The sequence below is a fragment of the Amia ocellicauda genome, chromosome 9, assembly GCF_036373705.1.
Source record: "Amia ocellicauda isolate fAmiCal2 chromosome 9, fAmiCal2.hap1, whole genome shotgun sequence".
Lineage (NCBI taxonomy): Eukaryota > Metazoa > Chordata > Actinopteri > Amiiformes > Amiidae > Amia > Amia ocellicauda.
In genome coordinates, this window is record NC_089858.1 from 6,790,213 (window position 1) to 6,818,201 (window position 27,989).

The 27,989-nt window shown below is 42.2% G+C and overlaps 1 protein-coding gene across 3 annotated transcripts; it reads left to right on the top strand.

The window, feature by feature from the left end:
- Window positions 1-294: 294 nt before the first annotated feature.
- golga1 (golgin A1) lies at window positions 295-27,937 on the top strand. Of its 3 annotated transcripts, XM_066712886.1 has the most exons (24): window positions 295-461; window positions 2,397-2,674; window positions 10,858-10,948; window positions 12,189-12,263; window positions 13,585-13,682; window positions 14,031-14,063; window positions 14,896-15,024; window positions 16,775-16,944; window positions 17,166-17,277; window positions 17,745-17,840; window positions 18,242-18,367; window positions 18,640-18,735; window positions 19,157-19,252; window positions 19,658-19,753; window positions 20,300-20,452; window positions 21,137-21,232; window positions 22,115-22,204; window positions 22,338-22,440; window positions 23,891-24,051; window positions 24,248-24,406; window positions 25,067-25,126; window positions 25,432-25,611; window positions 27,100-27,186; window positions 27,440-27,937. In XM_066712886.1, exons 2-24 carry the CDS (start codon window positions 2,546-2,548, stop codon window positions 27,518-27,520), a joined length of 2,517 nt encoding a protein of 838 aa, XP_066568983.1. In that variant the 5' UTR covers window positions 295-461; window positions 2,397-2,545; the 3' UTR covers window positions 27,521-27,937. The 3 variants fall into 3 exon arrangements, with proteins under 3 accessions (XP_066568983.1, XP_066568985.1, XP_066568984.1); XM_066712888.1 differs by lacking the exon at window positions 14,896-15,024; XM_066712887.1 differs by lacking the exon at window positions 12,189-12,263.
- Window positions 27,938-27,989: the final 52 nt, after the last annotated feature.

The window sequence follows — 27,989 nt, forward strand, 5'->3', positions numbered from 1 at the left end:
CTGCATGCAAGCTTTGGAAATGCTACAACAACATGTTGGGATCTTCAAAACTACAAAGGCTCATGCCTCAAAATTCCAGAGTCTTTGATTCTAAAAGGTCACAGGCATGGTCTCCCACATCAGATCACAAATGAACAAAACTGTGGAGTCGATTCACAAAAACGCAGGTTTCAACCCTCGAACGGGTTAATCCGCCACCCTGTCGTGGATTGACGTGCGGAGAAGCCAATCACCCGACGTCCCGCCCCCGATCAGCGCAGGCGCCAATGAGGGGGGACGCTGTTACCCTGCTGTTCGGTGACGTCATCAGCCACATACACCGACCGGAGGCACAGGAGAGAAGTTAGAGAGAGAGAGAGAAAATAATTATACCTTTAAATCCAGCATTGATTATTTATTTCAGGGAATCAAAAGAATGGATTCCGGCTACCATAATGCACTTTGTTTTCGGAGTTAATAAGGTAATTGTGTTGATCAACATTATTCCGACCCGAGCTCCCATCCCCTTGCCAGAGAACCAGCTTTCTTGTTTGTTGTTCGGGCTCAGGATGTCTTTTTAACGGAGGCTCTGCTGCCCGAGTGCGGCTGTTTTAATGGCCCCGGCGCACGGATCTGCCCCAGTCTTGTTCTCATTGACAGAAGTTGCGCCGGGTTTAGCGCTGGACCGGGGCTGCGGCGGCAGTGTGTGCTGGCTGTGGGCAGCGCTGACGTCACAAAAAGTGTGTATTAAATAAGTCGCGCACTGAAATTGGCATTCTGTTAGAGCCGCTAATTGGACAGAGACGGCAATTAAGGATGTTTTAAACTGGCATGGAAAGTGCAATGCGACTCGGCGCTAAACCTGTGTTGAATTTGCACCTGTCATCGTATACTTGGCAATGAAATAGGCTTGTCTGGGTGTGCATGTTAATTGTTCTACTACAATTGATTTAGTCAGGTGTTGCTGCTGTCGGATACAGGGACCATTATAACCCCGTTTCGGTCCAGAGAATGAGCTGTATCAGAGGACGGTGTTGAAATCCGCTGTTCTGCTGCCGGTGCACTGCAGAGTTGCCCTTTGCCTCTCGCTGTAGCGATACTGTGGGATAACTCAGGCCGTGGATGCCTTGCTGGAGCCGATCAGCTGTTAGGCCTTTTCTGCCATTAGTTTCTATTGTAACACCCGCCCACTGGTGCAGTCCCAGGCCGGCGATTGGCTGGGTGTGCCTGTCCGTCAGTCCGCTGGTCGGGTTCTGTGAGTAACTTGTGAGTTGTGAGTGAGCAGTGCGGTACTGCGCGTTTCTTTCACTTCACTGTTTGCTCTTCAAAAGTGAAAGCGGATTCATTCAAGTGACTGCTATAAAATAAATCAAAAAGTCAGTAAAGGGAACTGGAGCATATTGTCCATATTTCCAGCGTCTAAAGGACAGTTATTGGTTGCCTTTTGAAACCTGGGACTTATTTGTGTTTTTACCTCCAGGTGATTGTTGTATTGGAGTGTAATGCACATTCTGTAAAGGATTTACATGTTTTATTAGCGCAATATGTGCATATATGTAATGCGATAAGTGTTAAAATCAACAGAATAGCCTAATTTAAATATACTCAAATTACCATCAGCTATCACACACACACACACACACACACACATATTTGTCTCATTTATTTGTTTGTCTTTTCATATTTTTGTTTCAGTTAATATTCACTTGAACAAAGCCTCACTGTTTTTCTTCTCTCTCCTTGCCTATGGTTTTTCCATCAACACAACACAGATACAGTTTTGTCAGCTGTGGATTTACCCCAAGTATTTTCATACAAGTTAGGCAGGTTGTTTAACCTTGGCATGACATATTTGGCTACTGCCATACAACACAAAGATATCAGTGAACTGCTCCATTCAGTGTCTAAAGTCTCTCTCAGTTGGTGCTTCGTTTGCAGTGCGTACCAGGAGGTTTGTGTTGAATTGTGCCAATCCTCTGCACAATAGTCAGGTGTAAGTGAATGGCTAGCTTAAAATCACAAGACTCTCTACACTTTTATTGCCCAGAACACTGTTTCACTTGGGGTGGAAAGAATAAATGATTATGTTTGTTGCACATATTGTCATTTGCACTTTCCTTTTGCTTCAATCATAGGGATGTGACCGTATTTTAATTTTCAAAAAGTCACTGATACACATGTTTTTGCAGATCACAATTTTCTTTTTGACACTCAACTATCGACTGATATGGACTGAGCTGTGTGCATCGAATAAGAGAGAAACAATTGTCAGTGGCTGGCTGCAAAGACATGCTTAACAGCCCCTATATATTTAAAAACAACACTATTATGTTTTGCCTGTAAAATGAACGCCCTGTATGACTGTGATCTTCCACCACACTGTGAGAGTGGCTCATATACCTGTGTGTTTTGTGCAGGGGGCCATGATTGCCTGCACTGCCGTTGGACAGACTGCGATTGGGGTTTGCCGTACTCCTCAGGCCGAGCCTTGATCCTGAGACGCTGAGTTACCTGGCAGGGGGGAGTGGGGGCATCTATAGAAGAGGCTCAATCTGGGACTTCCAGGATGTTCGCCAAACTGAAGAAAAAGATCGCTGAAGAGGCTGCCACCGCTCCTCGGACAGGGGGCCGCATCCCCCGCTCCATCAGCAAGGAATCCATCACCTCTGTGGGGGCAGACTCTGGAGATGACTTTGTAAGTATCTCTTTTGTGGCGTTCTGCTAGTCCGCTGATATCTACAAGTGCTTGTTTATGTCGAGACTACCGAAGTTACTCACTTCTCCACTGTGTCTGTGGTCTGGAGAAGTTGAGCTGCTTTGTGCTGTCTCAGAGGTGCGCTGTAATACTGTTTGTGAGGGACTGAATTCACAGGAAGTCTCCTTCAGACGGATGTATCTGCACATGTATTTCATATCTGAGCTCTTGTACACTTAATCATGGAAAATTGACATGGGCTATGAGAATGAAAGTTGGATCTGTTTTGGAGGCCTGTCCAATAGTTTGTTTAGTGTTGTGTTGGGTTGGTCAGGTGTCTGGTTAATGTATTTTCTGTTTTGCAGTAGTTTGGTATTTCCTGTTAATTGGTCTTGTTTGCTGATTATTATTTTCCTGTTTTTTTTTTTTTTTATTACAGTTGTATAAACCATGTCATGTTATCATCGTGAAAGATGAAGTCAGTCTTTGCTGACCAGACTTTATTTGTTTAGGTTTTTATCTGTGGTGTTTTAAACTTTATGTGGCATTGTTTAAAGAATCAACTTGATTTAAAGTTTGTTCAGTATGCCACGTCTTCCTTGTGTTTCCTATTAACTGCAAAACTTAATTTCCCCCGACATGAAAGACTGTTCAGTGTATTACTGTTCGGTATATGACTACAGTGAATAACACAATTTAACTTCTCTGTATGCCTGTTTGTATTTCAAGCAAATTAAATACCTTTCATTAATTATTACAATGTAAGGTTTCTGCATCCTCTGTACACAATAAGAGCTAAGTCATAACCAGTCTTATTAAAGAGGATTTTCTAGTGGAATATATTAATTTGTTCTTTGCTGATCTGCACTATAAATAAAGACAATTGAAAAATGTCAGTCATGAGCTTAAAAGCAGCTTTTTCAAATGAACATTATCTGCAGACCAGTTTTGTAAAATTAGTAGCTAGCTGACCAATCGTCACCATTAAATCACCATTCTGGTGCGCGCTCCCTATTTGTTTTTGTATCTCTTGTCAAATTTACAATTTATGGACTGGACTGCTGTTTTGAAGTATTCACAATCAACATTATTATTATTTATTTCTTGGCAGACACCCTTTTCCAGGGCATATGTATGTTGTGCTTGCATACACTAGCAAGAGCATTGTACAATCTTCATTTTTATTTAATTTGTTTAAGTGTTCATGGCTAGAATGAGTATTTAAATTGGCAAATCACACTGAAACAACAGATACAAAACACAGCACAAGTAGAAAAATGACTATGACAATGATTTATTCCCTTGATAATTGTGATGTAATTGGAAGATCTAAATTGCTATGTTATATTCAGTATGTTTAGTCTGTAAATTTAGTTTTGAAATGACAAAAAGTACTGCTGGAATTAATTGATAAAGAACTATATGTCATTGAGTATAGTAACTAAGTTTAATCTCTGTCTGGCACAATGAGGAATGTATGTATACTGGGGCAGGAAATCACTACAGCAGCAACTGAGTTATATACCACTTTGTGACAGTGTTTTTCTTATTGATCATCTGATTTCCGTGCACTTCACAAACAGTAATGTTTGTGATACGTTACTTATGTCATGATGTGTAACGTACATTATATTTCAGAACAAGCTGGGCTTGTCAGGGGTTCTAACATAAATGCTCACACTAAAGCACTTACCTCAGCTGTAATGTTTGCTACATTTTTTTGTAAATCGTTACTCCCTTCAGTGATTTAAAATTGTATGGCCAACAACAACAAAAAATAAACTTCTGGTGTAGTTTTTGCCTTTACTCTGTCAGTTCTAAATGAGGATGTTATGATTGTGACCTCTGACCCCTGAGCTTTACCCTGACAGTTTAAGTGTGGGGTGACCCCCCTCCAACTAAACACTATTTAAAACTTTCGATGAAAACACCCAGTCAGACCAAGCCATTTAATGAAGCCGAAAAGTCATGTGAATTATGACAGCTGGAAATGAGTGATCTCTTTAAAGGAAAATGACTCGGCATATCTTGTGGAAATATACTTGACTGGTGACGTGCTGACCAAGAAAGTCAGTAAAACACATTTTCAGATGAATCTGTGGAAGCAGAGGCTCCTTGTTTGTATGTTGTTTAATTCCATTCACATGTATATATAACTTTTTTTTAATGCCTGAATGTTGTTAATCCATTTCATCAAATTGAAAAAATAAATCTAGGTCTAGGTCTTCAGAATACGGTTCTGTAAAAGCTCAGATTTTCTAAAAGAGCTCCAAAAGAAATCATAGTTTCTGACAGAATTGGGACAGACAATCCTGTTCAACTGTGAGATCTGGGTTTACCTTGTGTTTTAAGATTGAGATATGTAAAAACTCAGTGTGGCTTTGTCTTCTGTTGAGGGGGAAAAGTTGCTTCGGTGAGAAGGATTCCTAAAATGTGATCAATACATGTTTTGATTTGCTTGTACGAAGAATTTGGAGATGTGTTATCAGATAATATACATTTTCTCTAAGAAATCCCAGAGCTTTTAAGTGACAAAAAATGTTCCACTTGCAAGAGATGAGATTTAAAATGGCTGCTGGACATGCATTTGATAAATAAATGGACTGCATATATATTTTATTTTATTAAAAATATATGAATATGCAAAAATGTTCTCCTTGACTTGCCTTGCCCTGGCAGTGTGATACTCGACAACTATTTATTTTCATAGTAATCTGCTCCAAAAACGATTCCACATTCTGCATAATCAATAGAATATTAGATAAAACACTGGCCTGATTGAAACAGAGAATCTTGATCTGGTTGAAAATGGTGACAGTGTTGAAATGGGAAACTGTTGTGCTGTGCTGGTCAAATGTTCACAGAGCATGTAACTCAGGTGTTGAGTGTCAACTACGGGTGGACAAAGTGAGCAAGGTCATGTCTGTGTTGAGTGAAAATGTCAATCATTTACATAGTATGGGACAGTCAGACTGAACCTAAGAAAGATCACCTGAACTTTGTGCAGAATGTCTCCTGTTTGGGTTGGAATGTGTCTTTTAAACACGTTCTAATTTTAGATCTGCCAAAATAGTGACGTTTGTCTCCTCTATCATCTCGGCTGTTTTTCTCTAAAACTGTCAGAGTCCTCCGTAAAACCTGTTCTTTTGGCTAAGGTGGTGCCGTTTCATGCATTCCCATTCAAAGCGTCTCTCGCCCAATGGTGGAGTGTTTATTCTCTGAAAACTATGGATGAACAAGCTTCCAGCCTGTTTTGCAGTAGGCGTTACTGTGATTAAATATGGCATTTGAGACTTTCTATTCACAAATGGAGGTGAAGCCTTCAAGCAAAGCACACAATTAGTGAAGTCATTAGTTTCTGTTCTTCCTGTTAGTCCGTCTCACTGTTACCACCTAACAGCAAAAGTTAAAATGAAGAACAATGCAATTTAAGATTACTATGACTGGGGAGCAAGTCCTCAACATAAACTTATAGTTGTGACCTCAGTTCTCTCTCTGGCATTTCTCTTAATCAAAAGCAAGGGACTCGTCAAATCATCAGTAACTACAACCTGTTTGTGTTTCTTTACTGATGAACGTGATATTGAAGGATCCTAATCACTGATTCTCTACTGGAGAAATCTTAATTCAATGCCTAGGAAATAGGACTTTGATGTATTCAGTTAATTCACCACCGTTCTGGTTGAACTATATGCTTTGTAATAGAGATCAGACCAAAAACTAAGTACAGTAATGGCGGCTGCTCTCGATGCAAGACTTTTCACAAGAAGGAATATGTGCGTTTACCTTGGGAAGATGATTACATTTCAGCGGTTATTAATATACAATGGAAAGTGCCACACAGGATCAATTGCTTGGAGCAGTGAGACATTTAAGAGGTTATAAAGATCACAAAAAATCCTGCTGGATAGAGGACTGCAATACAGTGTGCCGTGACAAAATATTCACTTTTTGGTATAAATACAGGCAAACATGAAAGACTATGATGACCATATGTCCTGGCATTAAATTAAATGTCCCAATGTCATGTAAATTATCTCAAAATAGTTTAAATATCCCAGTTTTTAGCTTTCCCCCTGTTTACACTGTTTACACTTTTTTTTTTTTTTTTTAAGAAAATATTTTAATTATTTGTAAACCTTCATTACTGCGAACTATATATATACTACTACTACCATAATGGTAATCCCAGTATAGATGCTTTACCAACTGTAGAAATACATCTCTACCTTGACGTAGTGATTAATACAACTATTGCATGATCCATTAATTACCTGGTCTTTTGTAAACAAATCCCACACAAAATAAAAGTTGATGCTGCGAATGTTATTGAAGTTTGATTTAATTTATTTGCTGACATTGATTAAGTTTATGTAGGTTATACAGGGAAAAAAGCTAATACCGATTTTGTGAAAAACTGTTTGAGTAAGTTATGGATCCCAGAGTGTTGTAGCCGTATTTATATATACATTTGTGAGTTGTTCTGAAAAAACTACATGTATAGGTTGTGACTGGGAGAAGTAATACACATTTATTTATGTTTTAAAAGAGCTGCTAAAAAAAACTAAATTGCAGATACCTCAAAATCAACACTTAATTTTCTAACAAATACTATCATATTTTTAAGTGTTGTAATTTGTTATATAATTCAGTATGTCCCTGTTTCTGCTTTTGAATATCTGGTCACCCTATACGACTATCTGTTAGATATCGTAAAAACGTTTCAGTCCAAAGTGTATTGCACTTTAATGTTTAAGGTATTTCAGCTTCCTGTTTTAAACACTAAATTCCAGGATGCATTTTGACCTTTCATGTAATTCACATCCCAGGGCAGGTGTACCTCACGACAATGTGAGTGGATGTGCTGTAAGCAAATTTTAGGTGCCCGGTTACAGTCTGACCACGCGGAGGTGCACCTGAACATGGCTAGTGGAAACGTGGTTGATGCTACCCTGGTAGAGTGGTACCAGGATTTGATGGGGCACAGACAGTGAGAAGATGCTTGACTCGTCTTTCTACGGACTACTCTGTATTCCAGTGGTCTCCAAACCTGGTCCTGGAGAGCCCCTATCCAGCAGGTTTTGGAGATCAGCCTTCTATCACCAATTTTTTAACACCTGAAAGTATTTAATTCAAAACAATGAAGCAGGTTGTGTGGTAAATGCAGTCCTTTAGAAACCATTGGAGCAATCATCTGAACACCTTCAGCCTCTTGAATCAAGAAATCCCTCGGTTGAGTTGTTTTAATTTACCTAAAAGATCAAGTGGACTGGGGTTCTCCAGGACCACGGCTGGAGACCACTGCTGTATTGTCTTAATTGGGCTCTGGTTTAGTTTTCAAGGTAAACCTTTAGTTACCCAAGTAAGGACATTCAATATCACAGTGTGGGTCCAAATGGAAATTAGATTCTGCAAAACCTATTCTTCCACGTAGTCTAGGCCTTCTATCTGGCAAACCACCACACGCTGACTTTGCCTGCGGTCGTATTTAAGTGTGAACCCAGCACTTAAGAATGGAAAACTTGCAAAGCCGATGAATGAACTAGCTTCTGGAGCTGTGAGATTCAATCGTGTCTTGGATGATGTAAGAAAATGCTGATGCCTGGATACTAATGCTAATGCAGCTGTTACTGACTCAGTTAGGCCAACACTTAAAGCCTTTGTCTGTAAGTGTTCCTCATTCTCCAATGTAATTAGGAGCCCAGGGAGTTCTAAGCACTGACATTATTGCTCTACGGAGCGTGGATGATCTTTTTGCTTGTAGATGTTGTCAACAGCTATCATGAGCAATTGGTGTAAGCTTTATTTTCCTTTTATACTGAATTACAAACCAGATCTAACAGAATGCTCTCAAGATGTCTGTGTATGTCTGTATTGCTGCAGTGTATCTGTAAAAGAAAAAAAATTGCAAAATAGAGACCACAATTTGGTGGTTAACCCATGTTTGATGGCATACAAAAGTTCAAACGTGCAATGTACAACAGATGTGTCCTCTGCCAAAAAAAAGAGGATTGCAGCTTACAGAAAGAAATTATATAATTAAGTAGTGGAGGAGAGCTGAATAAGGCCTGATAGATTTTTTTTAAATTTTTGTTTTGTAAAGTGTGGTCCTAAAGGAACAAACAAATGAGATTAATGAGGGATCTAAGCAAATTCAACACAATGGTCTACTGTAAACTCAACAATGAGAGCAGACCTGAGGCCACAAGTGGAAATAAATTGTGGGTGATTGGCTCTAAAAATAGGTGTCTTTACACACAGTCTCTGTGTCTGGCTAAAAAAAACCTGCATATACAAGCTGCTGATCTGGATCAATAAGAAATTAGTAACATGGGCCAACAAATGGCCTCCTCTCGTTTTTAACATTTGTGCTAATTTTTCTTAAATTTGAAATAAGATTAGGATTAAATCTTTGAATTCAAAACAATCTGAGAAAGAGAAGAAAATGTCACACTATCGCATAGGAAAACCCTTGCCCCTCGTTTACCCAGAACAACATAAAAGAAAAATGAGAGCATGACCAATGCTCATGCCAATGAATTTGTCTACATTACTTCCCTTTCAGGACAATACTGCTGTCTTATTTTAGGTCATGTCAGTGTTTATCATCATGTGATGACCTAGTTGGGTGTGAAAACAAACATCGCTGCTTAAGAGCACTGGCATTTTGCGACACAGTTGTACCTTATTGTGTTTATCATAAATAGGTGAATTTACTCGTGTGTCCTCCAAAACCCTGTAAAGTCACAGCCAAGCCCTTTCTCTGAGATCGTTGCAGTCTGGCACCTCTGCCACAGAATCGATGACTAGGACGCCGGCCATTATCAGCCTAAAAACAAACCCAAACCTGCCATAATGACGTATAGTCCTCAAGCTCTGATCCGTGATTCTAAGCGAACGCTCCCACAAACACTGTGGTGGGTGGATTGGGTGGATTAGTGGTTCTGTTAGTCGCACTTTGTGGCCATTAGTGCCATGCTCTCTGGGTGTAACTGCCAGGGATATACAGTACTGAAATGTGCAAAACTTAAAATATGCGTTACAGAATTGACACGATGCTAAGAACTAAAGGGATCAGATGAAAACTGTGTTGTATGTAGGCGGGTGGGTTGCTCAATTTCAAAGGCAAGACTCTACATATCCAGCAGAGATCCTATGAAACCTTCCGTCATATAGAAATATGTGCTATTGTGAACAGAAAAACAATAAAGCCCTTGGAGATTGCTGTTTCAATGTTAAAGGATGTTTGAGCCAGATTTTCATTCTGTATTCAGAACATCCATTTTAAACATTACAATATTTCTGAGCTAGCTTAATGGGATGAAGGAAGTGATGAGTCGACAGCAGACGTCAGTTTTCTAACTTTGATGTTGAGATGCTTTTTTGTTTTGGGTTTGCTTTGTTTTATTTTAGCTGAGTCTAGACAGCTGTTACTGTATTTCTGATCCTAATTCAGTAACGGGCTCCAGGGCAGGATAGAAGAGAAAGCCGGAGAATCGACACAGGACAGTCTTCCCCAGTGGTTTGCTTGTGGGTTGCTTCATGACTTTTGAATAACTTTGTAATTTTAATCCAGTGTTTTTCACTGCATGGTGACGCATCACACATCTGTTTCCCTGTAACGGTGCTCACAACACGGTTAAAATAATTGCCTTAAGCAATATTTTGTTGGTAAAGGGTCAAACCCCCCATCCCCCCCCAAGATGAGCAGGTCTTGGCAACACTTCTTTTTTTATTTTATTTTTATTCTTCTTCTTTCTGTCCATGACCACTGTATAACAAAGTGGTTGATTCTTCCTGGGAATTTCAAGTTCATCTGACCTGTCTATTGATGTCTCTGTTGAAGGTGCAGAAGGAATAGAGTAGTCCCCAAACAACCTTACAGAAACATACAGCCTACTCAGACATTGCTTTAGCACCAAGATGGCTGACATTTTGTGTCTTATGAATGTATACAGAACATACAGAACAGGGTTCCCTATACTCCTATCTTCGATGCATTTTTAAATCAACAAATATTAAGCTGCTAAATCTTGGTAATTGCAGGAGCATAACAAAATGCAGTTTCATTGCTTTTAATAGGAAGTACTCAACTTAACCCCTGCCTTTTGACATCAGCAAGTTTCTAGGTTAAGTTGAGTGTTTAATAAACCATAAATTATATAAAAAAAAATGTTTTCTAGGCCTCTGATGGAAGCAGCTCCAGAGATGACCTCTCCTCACAGCTCCTCAGGAGGAACGACCAGATACGCAAACTGGAGGCCAAGTTATCTGGTAAGAACTACTGTAAATGTTGGCCCTCAGTGCAGAATCGCTTCATAAAGGTTGCCAGAATAACACTGTGTTTAAATTACATTATAAGCACCTTAAAAAAGCAGAACACTCTGTGCATCCACGTTGTCCTTTGCATTTTCTACAAATACCCTTTTTTTGTTAGTTTCCCCCGCCCCACCCCAACGCACAACCGTGCATATTTTAAGAGTTGTTAGGAATGTTTACATTTCCCAAGTTTGAAGTCTTTACAACACAATTGAGTTGACTGGGCCATCTTTGGGCCTTCATCGTCAAGTCTTAATAAAATCTGGTAGGTGTTTTGTCCTTTCTTTTTCTTCAGTGTTTTGTTTGTTATTGTAAGTGAAGACATGTAATTCAGTTTATAGCTGGTCATGCAAATGTCACTCTCATTGTGTGTCCTTTATGTAAAGAGTACATATCTACATATATATACATACATTCACACACCTATATATAATAAACAGTGCACATATACAATTATTCTATAGTGCATCATCTTAAAAGATCAATGCACCTGAAATATGTCTGAAGAAATGGAAATTACAGGATAACCCCCATGGTGTTAATCACAATCACAGTCCTTACTTCTGCTTTCCATTGTGCTTAATGTATCCCTGTGATTTTCCCATTTTCCGCCCCCTGCAAAAAAAAAGCAATTGCGGAGGGCACTTTTGTGAAGCGCATGCTCACATAGATATGCTGCTGAGTTTCATTAAGTTTCCTGAGATTTATGACACATTTATGTACCACTATTGGCATTGACCGATAATAAGGGCCGAACGCAATTGGCTGAGTGTCACCAAGGAAGGTGGACATATTTGAGCGACCCCTGGTGGCTTCTCTGGTAGCTGCAGGTTCAGAGTCTTGGTTGTTCCATCTGCATCAAATGTTCCTATTAATGTAATAGATGGGCAGCAGGCATACTGGGCTTGCAGTGCAAAAACAAGCAGGTGGCTTTGAAGGCATGCAGGTCAGTCGGAGTGTGCCGGCTGTGCCTCAAGTCATTCCAAACAGGTTACCCATGCACAGGTTAATGGAAAGCAGACCCCCTGGCACCACCTTAACTGGGATGGTTTTCTCATTTCAGAAAATCATTTCCATTTCTCCACTCATGTTTATCCTTTGTTGTTCTGTTTTTTGTGTGTGTTTTTTGTTTTGTTTTGTGTTTGCTGTTCCCTTCCGGTGTGTGTGTGTGTCCCTACCTCCTCCCACCCACTAGACTACGCTGAGCAGCTTCGGCTTTTGCAGAAGACGAAGGAGAAGCTCGAAATTGCGTTAGAAAAACACCAGGATTGTACGTACCTTTATTTTCCTCCTCCTGTTACTGTTTTATTTTTTTACCTTCTTTCCCTTTCCCCCCCCCACCCTTTTTCTGTCATTTGTTTGTCTGCTTTTAATGACCACGGCCTTCGGTCACCCTGTGTGGGGATGGTCGTCGCAGAATCAGTGGGTGATTGTTTTTTGCAATGACTCATGGGATACCAGCAGCCAGTGCCTTAATTGAAAGCGCAGCCACAGAAATATCTTTGCTGAGCATATTTGTCTTTTTTTCTGCAACCCTTATAAAACTTTACAGTGGTATGCCCTGCACAGTAAAAGTGTAGTAAAGCTCAGCAATATCATGGGGAATGCATGTTGAAACCTAGAGATGAATGGAAATGCATGATGGGGAATAACGGAGTGGCAAAGTAAATGCATATTATAAGCATGAACATGGTAAACTGCAAATTGATCATCCAGATTAACCATGGTAAGCTTTTATAAGGGTTATCTCTTGGCAAATGACCGTCAAGTGTTCTGTGGCCTTTTCTTTCAAACCCAGCTTTTGTGTAACAAGCATGTCAGTGGTTACATGGTATAGTCATGGTAGATACCCCTTGCTTGAAGATCATTAATTCTTAATTCGATAACATGTCCAGATCAAATTTTGGGTCTAAAATGAGCAGACTAATTGATTTGATCATTTGATTTGAATCGTAGGAAAAACAGTCCATACCTGTATGCTTTCATGGTGCCTAAACCGAGGAGATGCACAGCTCTGGAAAACATAGAGACCACTGCAAAATTAACAGTTTCTCTGGTTTTACTATTTATAGGTATGTGTTTGGGTAAAATGAACATTTTTGTTTTATTCTATAAACTACTGACAACATTTCTCCCAAATTACAAATACAAATATGAATTGAATGGAATGGCTGCCATACATGTAGAGATGCTGATAAAGTAAAATTTGCAGTGGTCTCTTAATTTTTTCCAGAGCTGTATATATGTATGTATAATATATATTGGGGGGAGGATAAGGGGTCTCTGATACACCCGGAAGACTCTACATTCTCAACATCTCTGAATAAAGAGAGGCAGAGTAAGTCTGGAATATCAGGAAGTGACTCTTGGGAGGAGGGTCTATGCTCCTTGTGCTACTCTGTTCTATTTTTATCATTTGACCTACCGATCGATATCATTATTCTGTTGCCTTTCTGTGTTGTGAGGATATGCCGAGCCTGTGAATTCCTCTGGAGAGGAGGCCTTCAGCTAGTCAGGCTGCTTGCTGTGTACTTTACAAAGAAAAGTGTAATGCAGCCCCTGTTTTTTTTTTTGTATGTGTGTGTACTCAGCATCCATGAGGAAATTGCAGGATCAGAATGAGAGCTACCAGGCCAGCCGAGCGAAGATGGCCGAAGGAATGGCTCTGGCCCTCGAGAAGAAGGATCAGGTAATAACTTTACTAGATAAGAAGCAATTCAACTGAGGTATGCGTCAGTATTTGATATGATAAACCCTATTAGGCTATTAAGAAACAAGGGAGCTTAAAGGAGTCCACTTTATTTCCATTTAAGTTTACAGTACAGGTATCACACTAAAGGTAGGTTTTGTTACAATGTGTTGGAAGAGGTTTATGCTCAATCATTTAGATTCAATTCTAGGAAGCATGATCATGCAACGCTTGCAGAAATCCATTCAGACTCCAAGCTAACAAAATGAAGCAAATGTATAGGGGCAGATGGGATAATAAAGCAATGTATTGGTTGTTTTCTCTTAACTTGCTTTCTTCGTTTTGCAGGAATGGAAAGTGAAGGTGGCAGGGTTGGAGCAGGTAAAGCCGCACCCACTTTTGACATGATTTAAAATGGCAGCACCATTGTTTTTGCAGTAACTGACATCCTGTATTCAGTCATTTTCTACAGGAAAGTCTGCCTTTCCCTCTCCCTTTTTTCATTCATGAGCTAATATTTAATTTATGTGAACTAATATGGGAATAACAAATTATCAATCAAAAGCATTGAAGAATCTTCATTTTTTTTTTCGCTGTTGTAACTGCCTTTAAATCATTAACCATTACTAAAATCTAACTACATTTATTCTCTAAATTGTGCATTAATAATGTTATGTATGGCTAAAATTAGACCAGGAACCCATAAAACATACGTGTGTCGATTCCCATGTTTAAAACAATAAGGTCAGATTCAATCAAAGGAAAAGGGAAGGGTTGTATAGCAGAAAGTAAGCAATTGCATGAAAGGTTTAGTGTAAAACAGGCCCGGTATCAATTACCTCACGGAGCAAAAGCAATGGTCTGCAATTAATGGCTTTCTCGCATCTCGTCAGTCTAACGAACAAACCACAGCAGCTTCCATCTGTGAAACGTATGCAGTAAAATCAATCATAATAAAAAGAAAACCTTAGAAAATGAGATACTGGAACAACACAATGGTTTAAAGCTAAAAGCATATGTTGCTCACGGAGGGTGTGTGTTGATTGATTGTTCGCTGGGAGTCTGACAGAGACCCACAGACAAGTAAAGCAACACAAACCAGACTCTCGGTCGCTGCTCGGTGGAGTCCGGGCTGTGTTGCGCTGCTCGGGGTGTGTTGTGAGCCCGTTAGCTGTGGCTGCGTATGTGAGCAGACTCCCTGTCCCGTCACCAGGAGAAGGAGGCCCTGGCGTCACGCCTGGAGGAGATGATGGAGCAGAGCCTCACCCTCTTCCAGAAGAGAGATGACCTGGATGAACTAGAAGGTTTTCAGCAGCAGGAACTGGCCAAAGTGAAACACATGGTAATGCACATTGACCATTGTGTTTTTACTGAGTGACCAAACGATGCGTTAAAGACCAGCATCCCATTGTGTGGCTGTGATGCACCTACAACATCTGTTCAGGAATACTCTCTAGTCTGTACATGAACGCAGTACAACAATGGAATATAGAACACGTTGCTGTCGGCAGATTCCGCCGCGGCCACATCGTTAGCGCAGTCCACATGACAGCCATAAGAGAGAGCTATTCATCAGTGTCGTGTTAAGAGGTTTTTGTTCTGTGGTTTGAATGAGTCTCTTTAGTTTTGATACACAAAATGAATCCGGTGTTAACGAGGCATTTGGGCCTGCTTTAAATCATCCATTTGTGCAATTGCTTAAGCATTTACAACCCCCTTTTTAGTTTTATGCATTTCTTTTTATTGGTTTAAAACAAGGGAACATCCACTTTGTATGTGTGTATTCTAATGTTTTGGGTAAACTAGTACTACTGCAGTCTTGTTTCATTGTCTCCAGAAAGACTTGATAATAGCAGGAAAGACTTTAAGGTAGTGCGGAGGCTGGCAAAATACACTGCTCAAAAAAATTAAGGGAACACGTAATTTTCACAGTATAACACCAAGTCAATTAAACTTCAGGGATATCAGTCTGTCCAGTTAGGAAGCCTAAGCAATTGTGAATCAGTGTCACCTGATTTGGTGCAAATGAAAGTGACAACAGGTGCACTGGAGAGGCAACAGCAAGACAACCCCCAAAAAGGGAATGGTTTTACAGGTGGTGGTCACAGACAATTGCGCTCTCCTTATCCTTCCTGACTGATTCTTCTCTAGTTTTGCATTTTGCTAGTGTCCTTGTCACTACTGGTAGCATGAGGCGGTACCTGCAGCCCATTCAGGTTGTCCAGCTCCTCCAGGATGGCACATCCATACATGCCGTCGCAAGAAGGTTTACTGTGTCTCAAGAGCATGGAGGAGTTACCAAGAGACGGGCCGATACAAGAGCAGAGCTGGACAGGGCTGGACAGCTGTTAGGTACCGGGATGAAATCCTCAGACCCATCGTCAGACCTTACGCTGGTGCAGTGGGCCCTGGGTTCCTCCTGGTGCTGGACAATGCCGGCCTCATGTGGCCAGAGTGTGTAGGCAGTTCCTGGATGACGAAGGCATTGATGCCATTGACTGGCCTTTACGTTCCCCAGACCTGAATCCAATTGAGAACCTTTGCGACGTTATGTATTGGTGCATCCAGCACCGCCAAGTCACTGATGCCCTTATCCAGGTCTGGGAGGAGATCCCCAGGACACCATCCGCCGTCTCATCAGGAGCATGCCCAGACGTTGTCGGGAGTGCATACAGGCACGTGGGGGCCATACACACTACTGAGTCACATTATGAGTTGCTGTGATGAAATTCACGCAAGTTGGAACAGCCTGTGATTTCAATTGTTTACTTTGATTTTCGGTGTGAGTTTGAATCCAGCCCTCAATCGGTTGATTTTGGTTTCCATTTACCGTTGTTACGTCATTTTGTTCTCAACGAATTATACAATGTACAGTAAAGATTTTGATCTTTAATATATTTCGTTCATTGAGATCCGATGTGTGATTTAAGTGTTCCCTTAATTTTTTTGAGCAGTGTAAATGCCATGAAAAGGGCCACTTGTAAAAACAGGAGGAGAAAACTGCCTTTATACTACTGCCTGGGCTTTGGGACTTTCTAGCCAGGCCACCTCCATCTGTCCGTAAGCGTGTGTGTGTGCCGTTTGTTCTGCAGTTGATAAGAAAAGAAGAAGTCCTGAGCCAGAGAGAGCGGGAGCTGGAGAAACACAGCCTGGACTTGAATCGGACCCAGGAGGAGCTGCGACAGACTGCAGAGAGACTGACACGGCTGGAGGAGCAGCACCAGCAGTGCGAAACCCAAAACACAGAGAACCTGACAGAGAGGTGAGGACTTCCACACAAAGGCCAGTGTCCAAGCATCTCTTATCAATATAGGCAAAGAAACCCAGAGAAATCTGAAACCCCACTCCCGAACTACTGTGTTTTACTGTGTAAATGTGTTTTGGTAGTCTTTATCAAGTTTAGGGCGAATCAGAAACAGTAAGGTGATCTGCTGGTTGATTTGTAATGGATTGTATCAACTGGAATATTTTTGGGTCCCTAAGGCAGGAGCTGCTCAAGATAAAGGAGGAAGCTGAGAAGAAGATCACAGAGCTGGAGAAGAGAGGACAGGACTTGCAGACGGTTATTCAGCAAGTGTCAGAGGATTTCCAGAAGGTCAGATGTCTGAGAGGTCTTTCACAAACCTAACGATGAGAAAGGGTTTTGTTTAGGTTGAAACCCACCCCCCCCACACAGCTCAGTGGCTCTGTCACTCTGACATCACTATGCCAAGAGCTGGTGTTGGCAGATTGGTCATGGTGTGCACAGTGTTGTGAATGGCCATGCCCAGGTTGTGTAATGTTTTAGGCAAAAACGCAAATTACATATTACATATATTTTGATGGGAAAATGATCCCCCAGGAATTAAGGGAAACAAGAAGTGGGTAATGCAGAAAAGAAAACCGGATATAATTAATAAATGCAGCAGAAGTCGATGTCCTTATAAATCTGTGTTGTGTAATGTTTTCAGTGACTGCAGTTCGGCTTGTTCTCATGCTGGGCTGAAATGCTAGTTATCTGAAGGTTTTTTTCTATTTATATCTTCCATACACGGCACTAATAAGGGTTTCTGTCATTCTCAGGCTCAAAGCACTGCATCAGTGCTGGAGAAGAGTTTAAATTCCCTACAAGAGGAGCACGACTCTTTGAAACTGCGGCACGAGCAGCACAAACAGAAGGTAACCTTTTTCACCTGTAATATCTCTCTGGGGGTTTTATGAGCTCACTGTGTTTGAGAACCCATTCACCGAGTTCTGTGCCTCAGGGAAGTTTGCATTATTGTCAGGTTCACAAAATACACATCAAAACTAATACAATTAAATGTGGGTTAACGGTATCTTGCGTTCACACGTCTCTGTGCATCGGAGGATCTAGTTATGCTTTAAAATAGCGTTCGGACGCACCATATCACTTCTAGGTCAGTGTATTAGATTAGCCAGCACATCACCCCAGGCCTTGGAAATGTCCAGAAATAATGCATGCTGCATACATTTTACATTTTCCCAATAGTAAAGTGTAGTCTGTACCTGGGAACGCTGCAGCATGGCTTTTTAAAAATGGTGAGCTCTTTCCTCTCCAGGTGGCCGTCGCTGAAGAAGAGAAGGACGAGCTGATCACGCATCTGCAACAGAGAGTGGCGTCCCTGGAGAGACGGCTCGAGGGGAACCTGTCCGAGGACGAGCACTTACAAGAGCTTCTGAAAGAGGTACCGGCAGAAATGCTGGAGAATAACGGCCTGAGCAGCGGCCCTCTTCTGTGGCTGAACACACAGCTTTGTGAAGAGCTGCGTCGCAGGTTGTCAGGTTGTCACCAGGATGTTATATTGTGGATGAAAAGGGATATCATATTGTATAAATGTGGAACTGTTTGGCTACATCTTCTCACCCCTTCCTTGCTCTGAAACGTTAGAATAACCATGTAAGTTGTGGATATGTAAGTAAATTAGCCACCTTTTCTGCATTGTTTCTGTGATTGTAGAAGTCTGCCTTGGAACAAAGGGTTGAAGAGACCAGGGCGCAGCTTCTGGAGACGCGAACGAAACACAGTGACACCGTCAGCCTGCTGGAAACACAGGTACAATGCTGGGTTTTCACCCTTGGTTGTTCAGTGGCTTTGATAACCGTTTGTCTATCCTTTTTATAAGATGTGGACATGAAAAAATTAAATGTTCTAATTTCTGAAGGATTGTGTTGTATCAGAAAACTTAGAAATGGAAAATGTTTAAGATAGACATCATAAAAATGCAGACTGGTCAAATTCTACAAAACCAGAAATAATGCGTCCCAACATTCCCATCTCATTTGAGGTTTTTTTTTAAAGTTGGAGCATGGAGCAGGCAAAAGTTTCCTTGCTCCAGCCAAAACATCAATAATTTGTAGACTCTTCCAGGTATTTTGCTGTGACTATCACTTAAAAATGTGAAAACAGAATGGTTATACTATGTTTTTTTATTTTGCTAGCTCTGCTCTTATGATGTCTTGCTTTCATCTTCCAGATATCCAAACTCAACAGCAAAGTAGCAGAAGTCCAGACGCTGCTGAAATATAACGCAGACTCCGCACGGTCCTTCAGAGAAAGAAGTGAGGCACAGGTAATGGTGAATTGTCTATTTGTGTGTTATTAATGATTAAATCTTATGTTCTCTCATTCAAAGGATTCTCTTAAATGAGCAAAGTTTGAAGTAACTGCCTATCAATTGTATTAATTCCTTTCTGGGATTTTATAACATCGCTTTGTCCATCAGCCATCACCTACCACGGATGTAAAGCTACTGTGTGTGTATGTGTGTGTTTAAATCTGGGATTAACAATGAGACGCACTTTTATGATCAAATTCATGTCCTGCCGGCCGACACCAGCTGTGTGAAACAAAAATTACGTGCTTCAATTCATCTTCTGGTGGATCTGTGCCAATGGAAGAGACAGTGTTACCAAAAGTGGCTTGTCCTGATACTAAATAGGTAATGTTTATTTTCACTTCCTTCCAATATGTGTAGATCAACAAGCTTGAACAGCAAGTTCAAGACTATCAGGAGAAGTTAAAGAAAAGTGAACAGCAGATATCCGACAAAGAAGCACATATCCAGAAACTGGTAAGTGCCGTTATTTTATAAAATTATATTTGCAGTGTATATATTTTAAATTATGTATTTTAATGTTTTAATTAATGAGTTAACAATTTTATTAATGGTATTTTAACAGCATCATTGTCAGCACCTACAGTTTAAGAACACTAATTATTATATGTTGTCAGATGCTTCTGTTTTTTTTGTTTTGTTATACATAACATTTACGTGATGATGTTTTCAGTACAGAGATGCAAATTGTGCTAAATGTGTAAAATGTTCTGCCCCATATACAAATGTCTTGTGATTATAAATGGAGTACCTTTAGCACAGTATGTGTATTTCCTAAATCTGCGTTTATGCACATATGTATATATAATTTTTCCCCAGCCCGTGAGTCAGGCTATAGTAGTGCCTGTGTTTTGAAGACGTGCTGTACAGAATTGTGACTTTGTTTTGGGAGGAATAAATGCTTAAAATCATTTTGCTTCCCTCCCCCTTACGTCTGAAGCCGTCGAGGCAGTTGTGTGTTTGTGGCGCTGGTGTTGACTCGTTTCTGTGTCTCGTCTCTAGCACGCGGATTTCGAGGCTGAGAGCAGCAGACTTCAGCAGCAGATCTCTGCCGGGCGACACCAGAGCGCTGAAAAGCTTGGCCGGCTAGAGGCTCAAATTAGTACCCTGGAGACGGCCCGGGAGTTGGACAGGACCACTGCCCAGTACCGGATAGTGAGTAACCCAACCTTGCAATGTTCAGTGTAAAAATCAGCCTGCAAATTGCTTTTTCTGTGGCGTTTCAAAAGACAAGATGCAGAAATGCTGGCTGGGGGTTGGTCTTGTGTCTAGGAAGGAGACTTGGGGGGAACTGACAGCCTCCCAAAGCATTTCTCTTGTATCTCTGCTTGTGGACCTCTCCCACCACCCCACCCTCCATGCCTGAGCCAGCCAGCCAAATGACAAAGCTCCTCTGATTGATTAAACATGTTTCATCTAATGTGGCCTGCTTGGCCTATCATATTGGTCTTTGGTGGTGGCAGTTTTTGATGTTTTTGTTTGATATCGCCCTCTGCTAAAGATCACAAAGCAAAGGATAACTATCCAATGAAGACATAGTAATGTATGGCTTTGGTGCCGTGTTTGAAGACATGTGTGAGCTTTAATGTGAACAGGGAGCTGCTCTCAGCCCCCCCCGGGGTGATAGAACAGCATCCAATGCCCTCCCCCGCCCGGTGAACGACTTGCCAGTTTCATCCCCGCACGCCCAGGTTTAGGGTATCTCACCTTTCTGTAATTCAATCGCTCTGCCTTTTCACTAATGAGAGAGAGTGTGCCATCCTGTCTGGAATGCAACAAGCAAGCGAGGCCATTAAAAATTCAGAGGACTAATCCGTGTGTCCTTTCATCTTTTCCCAGAGTCAGCTGGAGCAGGAGAACGAGAGCCTGACTGCAAGCAGATGCGAGTTGGAGAGCACTTTGAAGGGACGGGAGGAAGAGCTGGAGTGTGCCAAGGTGAGGGCTCCCCTCCCCAGAGCAGCATTCAAACTGATTCTCGGCGCTCCCCCGATTCCTCACGCACTGCTGGAAGCCACTTGGGCTTTGCTTCCTTTAACATGTCTCTTCTGGGCACGTCTTCAGTGTGACTTGCTGTAATATATGTAATGAAGCAGGAAGTCTGTCTTCTGACGCACAAGGTGGCGAGGGAAATGCAAGAGGGAGTGTAGGACGTGCACCATCTGAGGAGGCTACAGTTCAGTTCTCTTTCACAAGCTGTTGCATATCTTCCACTCCCACATTATATTTTTCCTTTTTATTCACCCACAGAGAATAGCCACAGGCAGGTGGAGAGGTTGGCCGCACTTGTATCTCGCAGGCTTTTAAAATTCATTCTTCATTCTTCCTGCTGAGCGGTGATTGATGGTAGTGGGAGGATGAACTATGTATAGTGGATTCCTGGAGGAACGCAGTCTTGTTGATTTTAAATGTTTTTCTCTCCTGGCTTCAGTTAAACTTATTTATTTTTAGGATTTCAGTTTTTTACCCCACTATTTAGCCTATTTATGTATCTAATTATATTTACTTACTGCTTCAAACCATGTACTTAATGAAGGAGAGACTGATCCTTTTCTCACTGCAAGCCCATGGTCCACACAACAGGGCTAAGGCATCAGAATAGGCTCATCTCTCCCTGGTAATCCTTAAAACTCACAGGCCCCCTGCTGGCTACAGGAGTCAATGTCAGGCTCAGATCCCAGCCAGTCCTACCCCAGGACCCCCAGGTCAGTCTGCTGTGTGACGCGGCCTAGATTGAACCCAGCAATCTCTGGATACCCTTTGGTCTTTTTCCACTCATCTCGCACACAACTGAAGTGGATATTTTTGCCTTCCCCTTAGGCTGAACTGAACAGCAGGCAGACGGTCAGCGTGGAGATTGCAAAGGCTCTGGAAGAAAGCAGGAAACAGAAAGAGGAACTGCAGGAACAGGTACATTGGGTCAGCTTCTTAAAAACCTTCTCAACTGTCCAAACAAAGGAAAACGACGTGAACAAAACCAGCGACGGCGCGGTGAGCTGGGGTCCGTTCAGGGTTTAAAGTCCAATTTGTGGTTCTCTTCAAGGTTGTGGAGTTGACATCAACATTAAATGCCAAAGAGGGGTCAATCGCAGAGACAACTGGAGAACTGGCCAAGAGGGAGGAGGAACTGAAGACTCTTGGCGAAGGTGAGAGAAGAGATCTTTACACCCATGTCCACAAAACCCTGGAGATCTGAGCAGCCAAGTCAGTACTCGGAGGGGGGGACTGGAGGGAAAACCGGTGCTTTGTTTTGTTTTGTTTTTCTGAACCACTAGGTGGCTCTCTTCCCTCTCTCCTGAAAAACACAGGTCTTTCATTTGATCTCTGCCTAAAACAAATCATTTCACACAGCTCTTTGTTTGAAGTTTTCCCTCTCCTCGGGTTCTAAATGACGAAGTACATTTAAAATGTGACGCGAAGGAGCCGAGCCGGGTTTATTTCTGACTTGGACTTGGATAGCGTTTTCCGTAGGAGAGGGGGCAGATGGTTTCGTTGCTACAGCTAGGGAACTAAATGGGTTCCGCTCTGTATTCCAGTCACAGGTTACAGCCGCAGAATTTCCCTTTGTTCCTTCCAGATGCGATCTTTCTGAAATCTTCAGCCCGTCACTTGGTTTCTTGTGAACACGGAGAGAGGATTTCAGTCATGCTGCTGTGTGTGTGCTTTGCCAGAGCACATTTGCACTTCAAGAGAGCATCTCCCCACTGTGCTGATTATGATGTCAACTGCATTATTAATTAACTCTCAACTCTCTGAGCTGGCTGCCAACTGTGCTGGCTTTCTTGTTCTTTTTTAGATTTGTATATGTCCTAATTTTTAAGGCAGTTTTTATTCTTAATGACTACCTAAACAGTTAGAGAGGTTTTGTAATCTCTCCCTAGGCATGGGGGAATCGCAGTGTCTCCACTCACCTGCTTCTCAATCCAAAAACCTGCTCCAGCCACTTTAGGGAAACTAAATCATAATGCAGGATTCAATCTGATGATTATTAAATATCCTCTTATAACTAAAGCTAATCTTCAAGTGATGTATTAAAGGGTTAAGCTTGATTGCAATTGTGGTGATGGCCATTTAATATCACGAAAACACAGATGGATTAGTCAGATTATTGTTTTTTTAATTCATCAATAAATTCATAAACAGATGGCAGGGAAGGAAAGGGAACCCACACTACTTTCATTTCTGATGCGACCGAGACATTAATCTGTACCACAATCTCCCTGAAAAAACAAACCAACCCAAAATTACAACTTTATTACCCAAATCTAGCCGAATTAGTCAGCAAACATAAATCCCTTGCCTTTCCCAGGGCCCTGTCAATAATCTAAGACTGCCTTTCCTGGTAGTATTTTCCCCTCGGACTCATTTCCCCTCTCCAATTGTACCGAGCCTCATGGGAACACCATTCAATACCGCACAAAAGTTGCCGTGTGTATAGATTCCTCTGCAACAAAAGCAGCTAGTCCACTTTAATCCATCGCAGCACCGTTTTGTTCCGGATTTGGCAGGTCTCTGATGATTGCACACGTTCCTGTGGCTGCCTGGACTCGGAGGGTGTTTATGACTGTGTTTGGGGGCTTGTTTTTTCTCTGACAGAACTGCAGGCTGCGCGGTCCAGACTGGCCGAGTTGCAGACGGAGATCGAGGGCCTGGGCAGGTCCGCCGCGGAAAGGGAGAGCGACTTGGAGACGCAGCTCCGCAGCTTGAGACAGGAGGTGTTGAGTCAGACCCAGCAACTGGCCACCTGCCAGACACGGGCAAGTAACCGCAGCAGATCCAGCTGCCTGGACAGGGGCTCCCCTGATCCTGATATATACGAAAATACTAAGGGCTGCCATATAAAAATTAGCGGCCTAGTTGAAGATTGTCCTAGACACGTTTATTTTTCTTTTGCATCGATCTGAGTTCCCATTAGTGCTAACACAGAGGATGCGCTGTCTGTCGGCTCTGCAGGTGGCAGATCTCGAAGCGGAGGTGGAGTCGCTCACCGAACGGCTGCACGCCCCGGGGGGTTGTGGGAAGGAACAGAACGGTGCGGTGGCAGCGGATGATGTGGCGCACGTTCAGAAGATGAACCGAGAATTGGAGCAGCAGCTATCGGAGAAGAACAAGGTGCGTGCACGTGTGCGTGTGCGTTGCAGGACATTTCACTTGCCTTGACATTGGGGCCTACACAGAAACAATTTCTCCTCTAAACATTTGACTGTATATAACATTGTGTTATTTTCTGCATGTTTAAAGCTAACAAAGAGACATTGTTAAAACCTATGGAATGGAAATGATTGTTCTGAGGTGTAGTTTTGATTTTTGAATAATGCAAATGCATATAAACAGCCATCAATGTTGTTATTGAGAGACATGCGGAAAAAAGATTGCCATCACTTCAGGTCTTGTTTGCATTGCCGAGCCAAGCTTCACACAAATGGGTTCATTGGGACTTCTTCAGACAGTGCAGGCCGAAGGGTAGCGATGCTAGTGATTTTCCTAATGCTTTGTAGTTGCGGCACTGATAATAGTGAACAGATGTATGTGGCTTGATCAGAATTGCAGCCTAAAACACAGTACTTATCCTGAGACAAAGGTGCCTGTTTTATTAACACGAACCATACAAAAAAACAGTCAACACAACAAAGCATGTGTGGTTCAACAAATGCAAAGTAGCAACTGAAAAACAATAGAAGAGATCTGGAATTCTCAGAGTAGGACTTGAGATTGTTCCTCTCCTGCAGTCAGATCGGAAAATTGTGCCCCTAAAATGATCTTGTTTCACAGACGATAAAGCAGCTGCAGCAGAGGCTGATGGAGCTGAAGAGGACGCTGCAGAAGGAGCTGGTGAGTTGGAGAGGAAGGGTCCTGCACTGTACAGAGCAGACAGTATTCATGAGCAAGGACCAGGCAGCACCTGGTAGTAGGGTGACCAGGCCAGTCCTGAGCTTCTGCCTTCCAAACACCAGACACTGAAGATAGCTCTTTGTTGTGTTTTGGATGTAGAGAGAGAGATTTTTAAGTCAAACAAAATGCAAAGAAAATGTGGTGCAGTCTCCCAAGAGTAACAAGGATCCAAATGGGGGCCCGTCTTACCAGTACTGAGCGCACTGGAGGCCTGCGGAGGTTAAGGGTGTGTTCTTGTGGTGCAGAGACTGAAACCGGACTCGGAGGGTACCGAGGGGAAGGAGAGGCTGTGCTCCGAGGCGCCGGCGGTGCCCGGCCCCAACACCACCGTCACCAACACCTCCGATCTCAATGACTCACGGGAGATCAACTTCGAGTACCTCAAGCATGTGGTGCTCAAGTTCATGTCCTCCAGAGAAGCTGAGGTATGGTGGCCTGGGAGGTTAAAACTTGCTAGTTTGTGGCACAATATGGTAATGGTTCAGTATGGTAATTGCAGTTCAGCCAAGTGGGATTCTTTGTGTTTTGGATTTAGACCTCAGGTAGATTAATAGTTGTGTGGATGTTTAATGTGGGAATGAAATAGTTTTAAAATATTCATATTCACATTTTTTTGTATTTAAAAATATGTATTCACTTTCTTTTACATTATTTGAAAACATTAAATTGTTTTGAAATTGAGAAACAAAAATAAAAGATCATCAAAATAAATGAATCTCCTCTTTTCACTGCAGGTGATTGGTATTTGAAGTAAAGCCAACATGGAAAAGGGTTAACCTCATTCAAATTCAGGATAATGATAAGGCTATAAGGACTGTTTGCTACAGAGACATATTTATCAATGATTTCCTCTCGTTTTATGCCAACTCAGGTGGAATCATTATGCTGCAGTTTGTTCTCATTGCCAAGTCCTACCAGCACTGCTTGCCTTCAAAAGTCTCTTGTGCTGATGGAACCAAATTGTTCATTAGCAGCTCGGACTTCAGTGGCACTTTCTATGTGCTATGCAACCCCTTGCTCCAGCAGGTGCATTGCTCTGGTTCCAGTATAAACCACGCCCTTTGATAAAGAAATGCATAATTATTTATTTATTTGCTTATTTCCTGTAATGTTATAAGCTGTTTGAAAATAGGCATGTGTCCCGAATATGTCTGTAAATAATACAGCACAGAGAACACGCTGTTAATTCGTCATCGTATCATAATTTATCCGGTGATTCCAATTACAGACTTGAAGACCGATAGGGATGCCAGAGAGCCAATATCTTTGATTACATATTGTTATGCCTGTCTAGCTGTGAAATACACTGCAGGGGAGAAATCCATAGTTTCTGAATATGACTTTAACGCATGTTAGATCTGTGGAACAGAATCGGTCTCCATCATTACATTCATTATTATGCATTTGATACAAAAAGCAAAGTCTTGTTCTCACACAAAAGAGTGCCGCCTTCTAATCCCAGACCTACCTATTACAATAAGTGGACCCACACGTGTCATGTTCTCAGTATTATTATTATTTTGTCAAAATGTAATGCATGCAATTCAAGTTGGGCAGCTGGTTTCCCTGCATAGTTTTGTATTTAGCTTCTTATTTCCTTGATGTTCTCCGGAGCAGCAGGTGGGTTCTGGGTGTGTCTGGGTTGGAATGTGTCCTGATGGTCCCTGTAAGTGTCAGCTAAAATGCCAGGGAGAAGCAGTAAGGACTCTGAATGCATTACCCGAGTAGGTGGATTTGAGCCCCAACTGCTCAGCTCAGCACATGTATAAATGGGTCCGAGCATTTACACTATTTTGTGATGGATTAGCATTTTATGCGGAGGGAGTCTTGACATCTCAAGGGACTTATCCGTCACCACCGTGTGGGTAGAGTCTGAAAGCAGTAGGTGATTTCTCCCCCTGGTGTCCTCGCAGGCGTACCAGCTGATAAAGGCGGTGTCGGTGCTGCTGAACTTCACACGGGAAGAGGAGGACATGCTGAAGGAGACGCTGGAATACAAGGTGCTCCGTTCACTTTGCCCTTCTCTCCCCTAACCGTTGTCATTTCAGGACTGGCTCATATCAGTCCAAGAGTGTCAATCAGCAAACCTTAGTGCTTGCATTGTGACGTTTTGTGGTTTTGTGATCGCGGTGCTGGATCTCTCCGGGCTCGCCAGGGCGCGCGGGCGAGGAGACTGGTGCAGGTGTGCAGTGCTGCTCTATTAGTTTTCTGTTCACTTGTTTTTACATGCGTTTGTTTTTGCCCCTCTTGCAGATGTCGTGGTTTGGATCCAAGCCGTCTCCGAAAGGCATCGTGCGACCATCGATATCCGGAGCCCCGGCCCACTGGAGCTGAGCGAGCACTGGGCCATGAACTGAGGCACGGCCGGCAGCCCCCCACCCACCCCCACCCCCCCGAGGCCGGACCACGCTGGCTGCCTGAGCGTCTCCCCTTCACTGTTATGACAGTGTTTTAGTATGAGACTTCACTTTTTAAAAGGGAAACTGTTTACAGCTATTTAAATAGTTTATACCGGAGCATCCTGTAAAGCAGATCAGCGGTCTCCTCTGGGGGCAGCTCATCCAGTTTTGTCTTTCTGGATTTCATCATGGCTCAATCACAGCTTGTGCGGGGACAGCGCGATGCCATCGAGGGAAAAGCTGAAGGGTTTCATTGATTTTACTTAATCTTAATTTCTTTTCTTTTTTTTTTTTTTTTTTTTAGGAGCAATTCCAATTATGAAGAATAAGAGAAATTGGACTTTTTTTTTCCACCCCCCCCCCCCCCCCACTGTTTCTGGTTATCCATGGTGTTCAAGCTTTGC